The sequence below is a fragment of the Sturnus vulgaris genome, chromosome 22 (assembly GCF_052056855.1).
Source record: "Sturnus vulgaris isolate bStuVul1 chromosome 22, bStuVul1.hap1, whole genome shotgun sequence".
Classification (NCBI taxonomy): domain Eukaryota; kingdom Metazoa; phylum Chordata; class Aves; order Passeriformes; family Sturnidae; genus Sturnus; species Sturnus vulgaris.
The window spans coordinates 3192162-3207486 of record NC_142264.1 but is presented as its reverse complement, the minus strand read 5'-3'; the positions used below and the strand labels follow the sequence as shown (position 1 = coordinate 3207486).

Below are 15325 nucleotides of genomic sequence, written 5' to 3'. Positions count from 1 at the left end.
CTTGTGATCTCTGGAGCAGCACTGAGTCCTAGAGCAGGGCTTGGGTGATGGGTAGGGACATTTCCACTGATGGGTAAGGACATTTCCACTCCAGCCTGGCCTTGGACACTTCCAGCCACAGCTTCTCTGGGCATCCTGTGCCAGTCCCTCACCAATGCTGCGGTTTTTTTCCTTCATTGGGAAGAAAAAAGCAATTCAGTCTCTTTTAAGATAGCTCTTCCCTTACTGGAATTTAAATTTAGGATCTAAACGTCCCTGGCAGTGCCTCTTTTAAATGATCTTTTGAAATGCTGACTGTGTCTGTTCTAATCTGCTGGCAGAACAGGCTTTTAGCAGACATGACGTGAGAGTGACCCCAGCTCTGTGCTGCTTTCTCCCCTTACATCTTCAGAGCCACACTTGCCTCCCTGACAGGCTGATAAAGCCAGCCCTGCTCTGGCCCTGGCCCACAGCTCCAGCCTGGGAGCCTTTGAAGAGCACTCAGCCCTGTCTGGAGCATTGATTAAACGGGGCAGTGCTGGAGCTGCTCTGAGTGTCGGGCAAACCATGCCACGCTCGGTTTGTGGGGTTACCTGAGGACCAAAGTCACCAAGTGTCACAGCTGTCTGTGCTGGAGGTGTGGGGAGATTGCCAGGGCACCCAGGGGACCTCCTTGGTCCTGCTGAGCTTAACCCTTCAATGCTCCAAACAAATGTTCGTGCCCCAGGAGATGATTGAATGGAGAGATTGAGGCATTCAGGGCAGTGCAGGAGCAGGGGCTGGCATTGCCCTGCATGCAGAGCACTGGGGAATACTGGATCCCATGGGAGATGTGCAGCAGGATGAGGAAAATCTGATCCAAAACCTGAGCCGTGGGAGACTCAGGTGACCAAAAAGAAGCCGAGAATTCTCCTGTGTGTTCAGCAGGAGAAACACAGAGCATCCCTTTCCCCTGGCACTGCATCCAGAACCTTCCACAGGCAGCTGCAGACCCAGTTACCTTCCAGCCCCCCAGAACAGGGTGTGTGGGGCTGGGAAGAGCAGCAGGAATGCTGGAACTCTGCCCCCCTGTGAGCAGGTACCTGCTCTGTGCCTGCTGTGATTGCATGGGCAGCACCGCTAAGAATTACAGGTCCATTAATTAATTTCTAAATGGTGGTGGAAGTCCCCAGGGAGCACGTACAGTGTGAGGACTCTATTAATTCATCTTGATTAACATTATCACAATGAATAGCAAATGAATTCATAATGATCAGACAATTATTTAAAAGTGTGACAGATGGGATCCTGGTGGCTCCAGGAGTGTGCTCAGGCAGTGCTGATGGATCTGGGGAGGGCAGTGCTGGGGAAGGGCAGGAGCTGGTGATTTGACAGTCATCATCAGATGATTTAGGCATAATCTCCATGCAGGGAAAGCTGAATTAACTCACCTGTCTCTTGTTATAAACCTAAAAATTCAGTGTCTCACAGAAATGTCTCAGTTGTCCTAAAGCTGAAAGGCAGAAGTTGGATCTTGCTGAGCTCTGGTTTTAAGCAGCTCTTGATTTTTACATGTGATATCCACCTGATTTGTCAAAAAAGAGTCTCTGCACCCATCCCAGCTGTCTGGAATTGTCCTTCCATGTTTTGGGGAAGAGTTTTGGGCTAAATCCTGCATTGCTAATTCCTTTTTCCTAAATACTCAAACATAGCTGGCTTTTTATCCTCTAGCACAAACTCTTGTATCTTTTACATAACAGAGCCTGAGTTATGGGCCTTATTTCCCTAAAAAACATCCTGCTCTGGAGACCTAATTTATAAATTGCTGCTGGGAAGTATCTCTCCTGTAGCCCAGAGGTACTGGGATGTGGTGGAAGCACACTGAGTGAGTGCTGGAGCTGTGGTGAGAGGCTGGGCTGGGGAGCAGTGCTGAGACCTGCAGGGTGATGCTGGCAGGAGGAGTGAGAGCCAAGGTCGTGCTCAGTTTAAAGAGGGTAAAAGGAAAGGGGTTATTGGGTGAGGAGTTGGGTTAGAGAAGTAAAATGAACGTGGTGGAGGTTTGGAAAGGTTTGATCCCAACAGCTGAGGGGGCTCCAGGTGAAGATGCCCAGAGCAGACCCAGAGGGATGGACCAGCTGGGGGACAGGAATCCTACAAACCTTGGCTTAAAGTGGGGAAAAGCTGCAGGAGCAGGGGATTCCTCCTGCTGTGTGCATCTCTTCTGGCTGTTCCCTGTTACAAACACGTCAGGGAGATCCCAACATTGACTCTGAATGAGCCTCACACTCTCTGAGATACTGCAGCCATAATAAATAAGCAACTGGGAATATTTTTTTTCCCCTATGAATTTCTGCCAGCTGTGTAAAGCTTGGGGTTTTTTTGCACTCTGTCTCCCACTAAATACCAGATAGTCAACAAAATTAAGATTACCATCAAGGATCTTGACTAATGCAGGGATTATTACTGGGGGAGTGGCTGTTTGCATCCAGGAGCTGAACTCTCCCTGCTGGATCTGTTCCTCTCTGGGGTCTGGGGTGTCTGTGCATCACAGCCTTGGGTTCCAAAGGGGGAAAAAGTGGGAACTGCCCTGGAATCAGGGAGGCAGAGGTGGGAGAAAACACCAGGGGGCTTGGGATGGGGGGGTCCTGTGTGGCAGGGGGTGACAGCAGAGGTGACAGGGTTGTGCAGCTGGGGCTGTTCTATGGGGTGGGATGGGATGGGATGGGATGGGATGAGGTGCTGCCCCAGCAGTGCTGGCAGCCCTGGGGATCACACAGGGAGCAGGAAATACCAGCGAGGAGCCCTTTCCCAGGCTCCCTTGGCTGCCTCACAGGGAGCAGCCCTTGGGAAGCAGCTCCCAGAGCCCTGCCCCGGACGTGAGGGGCTCCCTGGGAGAGCCAGGCTGGCTCAGCAGGACCTGCAGGGCTCCCACGTGCCAGGCTGGGCTTTGGTGCCAGCTGGGTGAAGTGGATGCTGGTGCAGCTCATCTGGGGAGCAGAGAGCTGTTCTCCTGCAGCACCTGCAGCTCAGGCTGCCTGGCTGATCCCAAAGTTAGCCCTAAATCCAGGTGCAGGTCCAGCATGCTGAGATTGGGAGCAGCCAGGACATCTGTCCAGCTGCATGCCTGCTCTCTGACTTCAGGCCTTTGTCAAACTCCACAGCCTGGGTTAATTCTTCCTCTTCCCATGTTTGTGGGTTGGTTTTCCCCCCTCTCACTTGGCAAGCTGAGGGGTTCAGCCTGGGAAGGGTTGGACTTGCAGCATCTCCACAGCCTGGAGACCTTCCCGTGTCTCCAGGGAGCTGCTCCAGCACTTATTCCAGAGGGACTGGAGATTCCCACGTGGAGTGACTTGTGCCTGATCCCCTGCCATGGCTCTGCATCCCCCTGGAGTTTGGGCCATCCCAGCTCCTGGACCATCCCTCAGGAGCACGAGGAATCTGGGGAGAAAGAGCAGGAATTCAGGTTTGCACCCCACTGTCAGAGTGAATGTGAAAGCAGGCGAGTGGCCACAGCCTGGTGAAGGGGCAGAGTTCAAGAGCACAGTTATTTTTAGGAGTAATTTTGGAATGGAAAATGTCTTCCAGCTTAATGAGCTTGTTTCTTATATCCTTTTAAAGTGCTGCTCTTTAAACCAGCTGGTTAAATGATGCTGGGTTTGTTTTTTTTGTTGTTTTTAAGGATGCTCTTAGGTTGGGAAAATGGGTTTGGCTTATGGTTTTCTCTCCTTTTGTTGCTGTTTGTTTATACTTCAGTGTCCAGAGAGTGAAGTGAGCTAGAGATTTTTTGCTGTTGTTTTCCAGAGCTGTTCCTCTTGTGAACTAGCTGCATACAAAGGTTTCAATCCACTTTTTAGCACTCTCAAGTCACACTTTTTAATTATCACAATGGTATTTTGCATCTCTTAAAAAAATTACAACGTTCAGTTGAAAATGTTGGAGGGAAAAAAACCAAAACGTTTACTTCATGTGTCACAGCTTTTGAGGTTGTTTACAGTAGCAGAAAGCTGCACCTCTGAAAAAGAAAAAAAAAAAAAAAAAAAAGGTGACACACGAAGGCAAAGCAGAAGAAACACTGTCTGAATTCGTTTTCTCAGCTGTCTTGGCATTTTGGATATAAACAGGTACCTGGGGCATAAACGCTTCAAGATGCTGATGATGCACAGCAAAGATGTGGCTTCATGAAAAGCAGCAGAGCCCAATAAATTCCAGTGGGAGAGAAACAGAAATCCCCAATAACCCCCACCCAGCACCTCATAAAGAACCAGCCCCCCACCTGCAGGGAGAGGAAAACTAAAACTGAGCAGGTTTGGGGCTCTCTGGGCTGAGCTTTGGTGCTTTCCCCTGTGCTCTCAGGATGCTGGGTCTGTTTCACTGATTTCTCTCATTTTTAGGGGCAATGAATTATCCTTTCCCCATGGAAAGGAGCAGCCTCCACCCTGCTGCTCCTGGAGGGATGGGTTTTCATCCCAAAAAGTTCTGTATTGACACTGGGTGAGTGTCACTGGAGCTGCTGTAGCCTCCAGGTCTCTCCCAGCAAACAAACAAACCTGTGCTGCTCCTGCCCTCTCAGAAACACCATTTCCCTGTGGAAAATCCTTTCCTTTGGGCCTCTCCCTCCCTCCACTGACATTCCTTCGGTGCAGAAGTGCAGTGCCCATGAGCGTGGCCACCCACAGGGGTTGGGTGACACTTTGCAATGGACTCAAAGCTTCTTTTTTAGCCATCAGATGCTGCCCCATGAGCAAAGCCAAGGTGCCCAGTGTGATGTGGACACCTGCAGAGGATGGATCTGGCATTTTGGCACATCAGCCCTCAGGCTTGGATAGCTGAGGCTCATCTGCAATCCACAGGACGAGACATTTTGGGTTTTAGAGGCACGAGAGGTCACCAGGGAGTGGCTTGGACACATGGGGCTCCATGTCTTGCTGTACCATGGCCTGGGGAAGTGCAGATGGGCTGGAGAAACTCAAGATGAAACGTGACAGCAATTGGCCTGAGGCAAGTACAGACCAAATCAGGCAGAATAACAGGAGAGGCTCTTCATCAGGTGCCACGGAAAACACAGGCTTCTGTCCTTGGCTCGGCTCAGACATAGCTGGAGGAGGTGGGGCTGCCTCTCCAAGCTCTCAGACTGCATCTTTTTTCTCCTCAAGTGGATTGCAAGGTTCAAATGCTTCCCTTATGTTCAGAAAAGCAGCCTGGAAAAAGCTCTCAATCCATTTGAGGCTCCTTGAAGAAAAATAAAAGCCTTGGCACAGCCATCAGCACGGAGGAGAGGGCTCAGCTCTGGAAACACGGGGTGGCCACAGCTTGGGGGAGAGGATTTTCTGGGATGCAGGAAGCCAAATTCCTGCCTCACTCCTGCACTTAAGGTGGATAAACCCATGCTGTGCCACCCTCAGGACCAGGAAAATCAGCATGGTGAGAAGCTGAGAAGAGCAAGGTTATTCCCATTTTGGTGTCACCACACAAGCTGCCATGCAGCTGCCACCTTGGTGTTTTCTCTTCTTAAAAACAGAAATGAAAACCAAACCCAGAAAGAAACGCAGTTCCCAGACCAGATCCATCAAAAAATGTATTTTTGTCATCTCCACTGTGGTTTATTTGACTAATCTCCAGTGGGAGTGGGGAGTGGACTCCAGGGATGAGGTCCATGGTGAGGGCTCTGCTCACTGCTGGGGATATTCCCAGATTTCATGGGTAAAAAAAAGCACTTGTCCTTCTCTCCTTCCCTCTATTCTGTGTGTTGTTTTTTCCCTACATTTCAAGAAACAGAGTCTCCATTTTTTTCCTGGCATGGTGACTGTCCCTCAGCACCTCTGCTAAGAAGGAACAACAGCTTGTCAGGTCCTCAGCAGCTCCAGGGAAATGCTGGTGGCAGGAAATCCAGACATTTTCCACTGGGCTGGTGCTTGTAGAGATTGGGGACGAGAGGAGTCTCCTAAAAACGTGTGACTGTGAGTGACTGGCATCTCTGGGACACTTCTCCCTGCTCCTTGGATGTCTTCTCAGCTCTGCTGAGCTGCTGAAAGCAGGGTGGCAACACCTGTAGGGGAGTCCAAATCTTGAAGCTCAGGGAATCCAGGAGTGTGGAATTCCTGCACCTTTCAGGACAATGTGTTGGGCTCTCCTGGGTGCTTCAGGGTGGATCCAGAATTAGGAAAGTGGAAGCACAAGCTTGGAACTCACTGGATGCTGAAGAGGGATTTTGGGACTGCCACAGCTGGAGGGATGAGGTGACAGTGAGGTGATTATGGGAGGGGAGTTCTTGTGTAGCCCAAGGCACACAGAGCTGCTGCAGGAGCTCTGAGGAATGAATATGAGGAATGAAGCTGTGCCCACTTCATTCCTGGAGCTGCCTGTAGGGAGAGAAAATAGGATCAGCAACTGAGGCAACAGTCTGGCAGGCAGCCCCAAAATCTGCATCCATCCTGGCAGGCGTCCTGCAGCATTCCCAAGGCAGGGACAGGTGTGTTCACAAGCTCCAGGTGGTGTGGAGAGAACAAGGAGGAGCTGAGCTTCACCTGCTCCTGCAGGGAAGAGCTGTGCATGAGACATCATCCCAGGGAGAAGGGAGGGTGAGGGGGATCCAAATTCTGCACTGGGAAAGAGCCCCAGCTTTCCTGCAGGGAATGGATGGATGGATGATGGATGATGGATGGATGATGGATGATGGATGGATGATGGATGGATGATGGATGGATGATGGATGATGGATGGATGATGGATGATGGATGGATGGATGATGGATGATGGATGATGGATGATGGATGGATGATGGATGGATGATGGATGATGGATGGATGATGGATGATGGATGGATGGATGATGGATGATGGATGGATGATGGATGATGGATGGATGATGGATGATTGATGGATGATGGATGATGGATGGATGATGGATGGATGATGGAGGATGGATGATGGATGATGGATGGATGGATGGATGATGGATGGATGATGGATGATGGATGGATGGATGATGGATGGATGGATGATGGATGGATGATGGATGGATGATGGATGATGGATGGATGATGGATGGATTGATGGATGGATGATGGATGGATGATGGATGGATTGATGGATGATGGATGGATGATGGATGGATGATGGATGATGGATGGATGATGGATGGATGATGGATGGATGGATGGATGATGGATGGATGATGGATGGATGGATGGATGATGGATGGATGATGGATGGATGGATGGATGATGGTGAAGTGATCCCACACTTGTCCTGCTGTTGGAGGAGGCTGCCTGTGCTCAGCAGCAGGGCTGTAGCAGAGCAGATAACACTCCCTGGTGAATTTGTCTTTGGGTTTATCTTTGGGTTTATCTTTGGGTTTATCTTTGGCTGCTGGCTGGGCCTGTGCCATCTGCCCAGCTGGGCCGGGCTGTGCGTGGGGCTGAGCTGGGATGAGTCAGCTGTGCCCTGCCCAGGGAGCTGCAGTTCTCATTCTCTGCTGCAGCAGCTCCGAGCTCGGATCCATAGAAAGAATTCCTTGGGTGTCTGATCTCTGCCCATCTGTCTCTTGTTTCAGCTGGGCTCAGCCTGATCACAGGTGCTGTAAGATCCTCTCCTAAACCCCTGAAGTGTGTCTGACTTTTCAGGCCAGGAGTGTGGCTCTGATGAGGTTGAGATTTGCAGACTGAATGCTCGTAGTCTCTGTCTGCCCAGACCTCTGCAATGCTTTGCCACAAATCCCAGTGTCCAGCCTGAGGAAGTGGTTTTGGGGTTAACACTGTGGTGGAGTGACCCCAGTGATCCCAACTTTGCTCCTTCATCCTTGAGAGCTGCTGCAAATCTCCATCAGCACTTTGGCATTTCAGTCTTTTTATAAGATCCCATTTGTTGAGGGTTTGTTTTTCTCTCAGGCTCTTGTGTTATTTAGTAGGTGTTTCATCTCCTCTAATGTGCCCAGAGGAATCTTGGTGCATCTGTGCTGCTGAAGAAGGGTTGGCATTAAGCAAGAACTTCCCTCTTTCTGATGATTGCAGAAGCAGGAGTGGGATTGGAGGGGTGAAATTAAAGCAGGGTTTTATGATGGCTTGAAAAAGAAGAAGAATTCACACCAGATGGACAAAAGTCACGACACAAATGTGAATTTACCTGGCTCTGGCAGCCCAGCAAACAATGTTGGTGGGCCTGGGGAGCCTCTGCAGCCCAAAGGAGTTTGCAGAAAGGAACCTCTTGACTTTTTGTATAACAGCTTTCACGTGGAAGAGTCTGAGCTGTGTCTGAGCAAACAGCAACGCTGAGGGAAGGGGAGGGGAGCACTGGGAATCAGCCCCAGGAGCTGGGTTAATGGGATCAGCAGCCAGAGAGGGCTCCTTTAGGCTGTGTCTCAATTTCCTGGGGTTTGGTTTCTTTTATTTTACTTTGTTTTATACTGTTTTATTTTATTTTCCTGGAGTTTCGTATTGCAGGGTCTGGTTTTGCACTTGGCATAGAGCTGGTCCCAGTGATGCTCTGAAAAGCCTCATGTGTTACAGACAGCTCTGGTTTCCCCCAAACATCACCTGTGCCCCTGCTGCTGTGCCTGAACATCCCATAACCAGCTTCAAATGCAGCAGGGAGGGAGTGCTGGGGTAATTGTCAATAAATAAATGTAGTGGAAATGTGCTGTGGGAAACAGTGGCGTGTGGAAAATGATGGGATTTAGGATCTGTGACAAGGTGATGGAGAGACTTCCCACTGCAACTGCACAGAGCTGCTTTCCAGGGGTAGGAAAAACGTGTGCAGGTTTCCAGGGGAGGTCATTAATAATAATAATAATGTTATTAGCATCTAATAAGTGTTTTTCATCTCGGAGCTGCCCAGACATAACTCATCAGCGTGTGACAGGCTGCTGGCGAGATCATTCCCACCCCACAGGATTTGGGACAGGTCTCTCCTGTCTGTTTGGGGCTTGCCCCAAGCCAGAGGCAGGATGGAGCCTTGCATGGAGCTCCTGTCCCACGGGAGATGGAGCAGGAGAGGGGCAGGACCCAGGGAAACTCAGCACTGCCAGCCTCAGAGGTGGCTGAACTCTGCATTTCTGCTTTTCTCTGTTTGTCTTTTCTTTAGGGTTCCCTGATTCTACCCCTTCCCCCATGCAGGGACCCGCAGAGTTGCTTCCTTTGTGGTGCTTTTCCTTCATTTGTCTTTAACCTTTTCATTTCCAGGACTTGCAGAGTTTTTATTTCCCTCTGCAAAGAAGGGGCTTTCCCAGGCAGGATCATCCCTCTCCCTGCTGATTTCTGAGCTGATTTTCCATTCTGGGGCTGCTCCTCATCCCTTTCTCTGCTGATTTCTGAGCTGATCTCCCATTCTGGGGCTGCTCCTCATCCCTTTCTCTGCTGATTTCTGAGCTGATCTCCCATTCTGGGGCTGCTCCTCATCCCTTTCTCTGCTGATTTCTGAATTGATTTCCCATTCTGGGGCTGCTCCTCATCCCTTTCTCTGCTGATTTCTGAATTGATTTCCCATTCTGGGGCTGCTCTTCATCCCTTTCTCTGCTGATTTCTGAGCTGATCTCCCATGCTGGGGCTGCTCCCCAAACCTCACATTCCCTGGGATATCCCAGTCTGGCCACGCTGGGAGCAGACATCAGAGGGGAGGGATGATCCTACAGGATGCTTTGGGGTTTCATGGCCACCTGTGGGGCCTGGGGGTGCCAGTGGCACTGACTCTGTCCCTTGTGTGTCACTTCCAGCCGTGCAGGAGGAGAGGCAGCGGGGCAAGGACCGCAACGAGAACGAGGTGGAGTCCACGAGCAGCGCCAACGAGGACATGCCCGTGGAGAAGATCCTGGAGGCTGAACTTGCTGTGGAGCCAAAGACAGAGACCTACATCGAGGCAAACATGGGCCTGACACCCAGCTCGGTGAGACACCACCTTTGGGACATCAGGAGTGGCCATGAGGACACAGGGGTTGGGCTGTGTGGGAGAAGAATCAACGCAGAAATTCAAATCTTGACAGAAGGGCTGGTTTTGGGACATCAGGAGTGGCCATGAGGACAGAGGGGTTGTGTTGTTGGAAAAAGAAGCAGCTCAGAAATGGAATTCTTGGCTCTGTGTCAGCTCAGCAACAGGAAAGCAGAGCCAGCAGCCACCAGCGTTTGGTGGCTTCTGTCCTGCAGCCACAGGCAAGTAAGAGGTGCTGTAAGGAGTAATTAAAAGGGCTCACAGAGAAGATTTTATTGTAGTAAAATACAGTGGTAAAAGGCAGGAAGACACTCTGAGGCAATAAACAGAGCTGTGTGGCTGAAGTGCCAAGAGATAAGAGCTGGAGAATGAAGGTTTGACTTCTCAGGTGTAGAATTATGCAGCTGCTTGGCTCTGAGGAGAGAAAATCTGGAGAAATTTGCCTAGAAGTTGGCTTTCGAGTTCTTTTCCCAGTTAGAAACTTGCATTATAACTGGGCCTGCTTGGAGCATCTGTACCAGGATGTTGAGTGCACAAGAGAGGGATGAGAGGGAAATGGGGCAGGAGCAGCCTGGGCTGGTGGAAGGTGTCCCTGCCCATGGCAGGGGGTTGGAATGAGATGGTTTTGGGGTCCCTTCCGACCCAAAGCAGTCTGGGATTCTATGGAGAGTGAGGAAAAGTGTTTTGGGCCCTTTCCTATGAGATTCCCTTACCAAAAGGGAGAAATCTCCCTGCAAAGCAGCAGCCTCCTAATGTGAGAGCCAAACCCTCCTCTGAAATTCCATTTCTAGGGCAGACTCTCTGCAGCCCGGGCAGCATTTGGGGTGCAGTCCCCACTCCCCCATAGCCCCTTTTGCCATGAAAGCAGTGGGAATAGAGGAATTCCTCTGAAAAACAGCAGCAGGGGCTGGAGTGGGGAGCATCTGCTTGCCACAAAGTCCTTTGAGGGACTCAGAGGTTGAGCTCTGCCAACATTTGGGCTGCCTGAGCCAAGAGAGCAGGCTCATGCACTGAAATATCCCTGTGCAATTCCTGCTGGGTGGCTGGGAGGCTGAGCTGATGAAATGCAGCTATTCCCAGCAAGTGCAAGGACTCTGCAGTGTTTATTTTCTGTTCCAACAACACTTTAATCTCTCTCTTTATGTGAGGCTTGGAGGGTTTGGGTCAGAAATCCCTTTCCATGGCATAGGGTTGGAAAAAGAGCATCTTTAGGGGCACTTCCAGCAGAATTCTGAGAGTCTGTGAGGGATCTGGGAGTCAGGAGAAGTCTGACTGGCTTTTTGGGATGCTCTTTTTGGAAAGACAGCTTTTCCTAGCATTAGGTGACTCTTGGACATTCAAGGCTTCGTGGTATGGACAGAGCCAATCCCTGAGTGAAACTCTCCAGAATCAGGTACAGAATCCATCAGGTACAGAATCAATGAGATACAGAATCAGGTACAGAATGAAAGAATCAATCAGGTACAGAATCCATCAGGTACAGAATCATGTACAAATCAATCAGCTACAAATCCTCACCTGCATTTAAGAGGAGGATCCCATCACCACGAGTCTGTAAAGGTTTTGGTTTGTGTTTTTTTTTTTTTTGTTGGAGGAGTTAGTGAGGGGCTCAGAGAGGCTCTGACTGCTCTCAGGATTAAAAATCCTTCAGGGGAGCTGGAGCCAGCGTTGTGCTGACTTGAAAACAAACCCCAGAGATCGAGCTGAAATAAATGGCTTCGTCTGGCACGGCGTCTCCTCAAATTGAAAGCCGGTTCCTGCATAATTCAACACGCATTACTGTGAACAAGGATGTGTGTTGCATCTAAATAGAAGCAGGAGGCTTGTTGAAATGCCCTATTATTGTCAAGCCCACGAGGTGACATTTGTAGCAGGTTTAGCAGATGGATGAGATCAGCAGCTCCCGGTGACGAGGCCACCACAGGATGAGGAGAGGGAAGACACAGGAGCTGCCTCCTGCCAGCCCTCCCCACCCCGAGCCCAGGTGATGGAGAGGCAGACAAATCCAGGCCCTGATAAACACGGGGGAAAGGAAACACGAGCTGTTTGCTGCTGGCCTCAGTGTGCTGGGTGCTTTGATTTGTGCCTCTGCACCTCAGGCCAGCTGTTGGTGACCTGCAGGGACATTTCCAGCTGGCTGTGCCAGGCTGGGATGGGGGTGGCAGGGTGATTTAGGGATTAGCATCCTTGTCTGCCTCATAGAATGGCTTAGAAGGGACCTTAAAATCATCTTCTTCCATGGGCAGGGACACCTTCCACTGTCCCAGACTGCTCCCAGCCCCATCCAGCCTGGCCTTGGACATTTCCAGGGATCCAGGGGCCTGCCCACCCTCCCAGGGAAGGATTTTCCCCTAAAACCTGCTCTAACCCCACTCTTTTGTAGTTCAAATCCGTCCCCCTTGTCCTGCCACTCCATTCTCTCATGTCTGTGGCTGTCACCTTGTGCCATGTCCCTGTCCCAGGGGGTGGCTTTCCCTCTTGCCTTAGGAATTCAGGCTCCTGCCCTGTAAGCACAGCCTGGGACAGGCTCCTGGCCATGGAAAGGCAAAGCCTGTAACTGAGAGCTGTCCTCCCCATTAGGGAGGCCTTTGAATGTCTGGTTTCAAGTGCCCATTTTCTGCAAGATGCCTGCAAGCTGCAGTTTTCCAGCAGGATCAGGTGCCCTTTGGCTCTGTCACACCCCGGCACCGTGCCCTTGCTGTTTATTTATTGCAGGGGGGGATTTGCTTTCCCTGCACAGGGAGGGTTTCCAGCACTGCCATTCCCCTCCCAGAGCCAGGCAGGGCCCTCTGGACACTTTTAGCTGCTTCTCACACTCCAGTGATCAGGTTCTGCCTGGAAGAGCTGTGGTGGTTCCAGGAATTGCCATCTGAGGTGGAACTGAAGCCGAGGATGAGGCTTTGGAGCACCAGGATTGGGGACAGCTTGTGCTGCCCATGGAGGGACAGCCAGGGCTGGGGCACCTGGAGCCCCTGCACATGGTGACAGCCAGCCCAGGAGCCAGCCCTGGTGGAAGCTTTGGCAAAAAACGTCTGATTTACCTCAATTACCCCTTTTGTGGGGCCCTGCAGGCACTTGTTGCTGCAAGGGTTGTGAGCAGGGGGTCTCCCATAAATCGTGATCCCCATCCCACCTGTCTGGGATGCCAGGATTCTCCACCTGCCTGAGCAAGCTGGGATAACCTGAGGTTAGAAGCTGAGGTGGGGGATGTTCAGGGCCTCTGGTGTCCCTTCTCCCCCTCCCTGCATCTGAATATTAACATTCCCTGTGCTTCCAGTGAAACGCTGGACCCTGCAAAGCTCCTCCTTACACACACTTGGGGTTTTCCCGTTGCCCAGAGGAAATCCCCTCTGATCTCCTTCTCCCAGTCCCTGTTCACGTCTCCTTGCTCAGGGAAGAGCCCCAGCTCCCTGGGAGTGGGGCTGGCCTGCCCTGGGAGCCCTGTGGGAGCTGCTGGAAGGGGGGTGGGACAAGGGGGGCACGTCCCTGCAGCAGTGCCAGCCTGTGCCCATCCATCTCTGCACGCGACAGGTGGAAATACTCCCAGGGCAGGTGCCCTGAGCTTGCCAAATCCTGGCTATTTTAAGCCTGGAGAATGGGAGACGTTGGCCACTGAGGCACAGAGCTGTGGGTTTGCTGCCAGGGCTGTGTGGGGGGCACGGCTCGGAGGGGCTCGGCCCCAGCTTCCACTGGCATTGCTGCCTGCTCTGCCTCTGACTTCACACCCCTTCCCCTGCAAGCCAGGGGTGAAGTAAACACTTCTCCTCCAGGCTGGAAATTGCTCTTTTAAGGACATGGGAAGAAGCTAATTGTACAGTCTGAGCTGCTGGGTGTCAGCAGGGATTACAGTGGGAGATGGGAAGGGCTCATACATCCCTGTCCATGGAGGTAAACCCTACAGGCACACTCAGCCTTCCCCAGGGTTAAACAGGCTCTTCCAGTTCCTAATCACAAATCCACTTGAGCTGTGAGCAGTTCCTTTAAACAGGGATTTGGTGTGTTTAGGCTGACTGTCCTCCTAGAGAGCAGATGGTTTCTGTTACTGGATAATATTTCAAAGGAAAGGGGTTTTCTCTCTCTTTTTTTTTTTTTTTTTTTTTCCCTGTAATGCCCCCTGTGGTGCTGGTTTATCGAGCTGGGAGATGCTGGAGTCTGCCCTTCCCCAGGCTGGAGCTGCTTGGATTCATCAGTCAGGGTGATGGATATGGAGTCTCAGCACTCCCAGTTCTCATTCTGGGGCTTGCTAAAAACTATTACAAGCCTCGTGGTGGAGCAGCTAAATCACTTCCTTTGCCTTTGAGTGATAACATCCACCTCAGGGACAGCAGGCAGGCTGCTCCTCCAGCCTCTCTTTTCCTCACTCTTCCTTTTCCAAGCTTTTCCATCTCTTTGTTTTCTCCTTTTTTTTTTTTTTTTTTTTTTCTGGCAGCCCAACGACCCTGTGACAAACATCTGCCAGGCAGCAGACAAACAGCTCTTCACCCTGGTGGAGTGGGCCAAGAGGATCCCCCACTTCTCCGAGCTGCCCCTGGATGACCAGGTCATCTTGCTCAGAGCAGGTGAGTGACATCTGTCCCCAGGAGGGCTGAACCTGAGGGACACATTGTCCCTGAACCTGGGACAGGTTGTACCCTCAGAGATTTAGGTCTTGGTGGTTTGAAAATCTTTAATTGATTCTTGATAGACTCTGATAATTCGGTTTTAAAATAGGATTTTGAAAGCTTTGCATGGGATGTGTTGCTGAATTGGATCCAAAATGTGGCAAATCAGCTGAAAAATGGCCCAGCTTCATCCCTGATCCATGAGGAATTCAGAGATGGGTACTGGGTGACTTAAACCAAAGGAATTAAACTCTGCCTTCCTCCCAAACCGAGGCTTGAAAGACCAAACGGGCTCAGGCCCCTGTGAAATTCCATCAAACTGAAATGTTTGATCATAATTAAAACCAGAAAGAAGAGAAAAGTACATCTCACTTCTTCTCCCACCCACCAAGATGAAAATAGAACTCTCAGTGCTTATTTTAAATTTCCTTGTGCAGCAGGGGGGCTGCAGGAGCAGGATTTGGGAGGTGGAAAGCAGTTGGCTGTAGGAAGGGTCTTCCCCTGTTGAGTGAATTCAAGCTCCTGCTGCTGCACAGAGCTCGTGGAGGGCAAGAAATCAGGAGCAGAGCTTGGGGAGGATGTGTTGGAGGCATGAAGCTCTTTGTAAGCCAGGAGCTTTGAAGTCCTTGATACTTTTAAAGTTCCTTTTATTTCCCCCAAATTCACTTTTGTCCAGGTCCTTCACCCTTCCAGGGTGGCTCCTGTTGCTTTTATTTCCCCCCAAATTCACTTTTGTCCAGGTCCTTCACCCTTCCAGGGTGGCTCCTGTTGCTTTTATTTCCCCCCAAATTCACTTTTGTCCAGGTCCTTCGCCCTTCCAGGATGGCTCCAGCAGCCTTTGGGTGAAGG

The 15325-nt window shown here is 50.9% G+C and overlaps 1 protein-coding gene across 3 annotated transcripts in view; it reads left to right on the top strand.

Moving 5' to 3' along the window:
- RXRA (retinoid X receptor alpha) overlaps positions 1 to 15325 on the top strand; it is a 101651-nt gene that overhangs the window by 72264 nt on the left and 14062 nt on the right. For all 3 annotated transcript variants that reach the window (XM_088177342.1, XM_088177341.1, XM_088177343.1), the window contains exons 5-6: positions 9664 to 9833; positions 14305 to 14434. In XM_088177342.1, coding sequence (XP_088033468.1) covers positions 9664 to 9833; positions 14305 to 14434 — 300 coding nt within the window. The remainder of the gene's footprint in view (positions 1 to 9663; positions 9834 to 14304; positions 14435 to 15325) is intronic.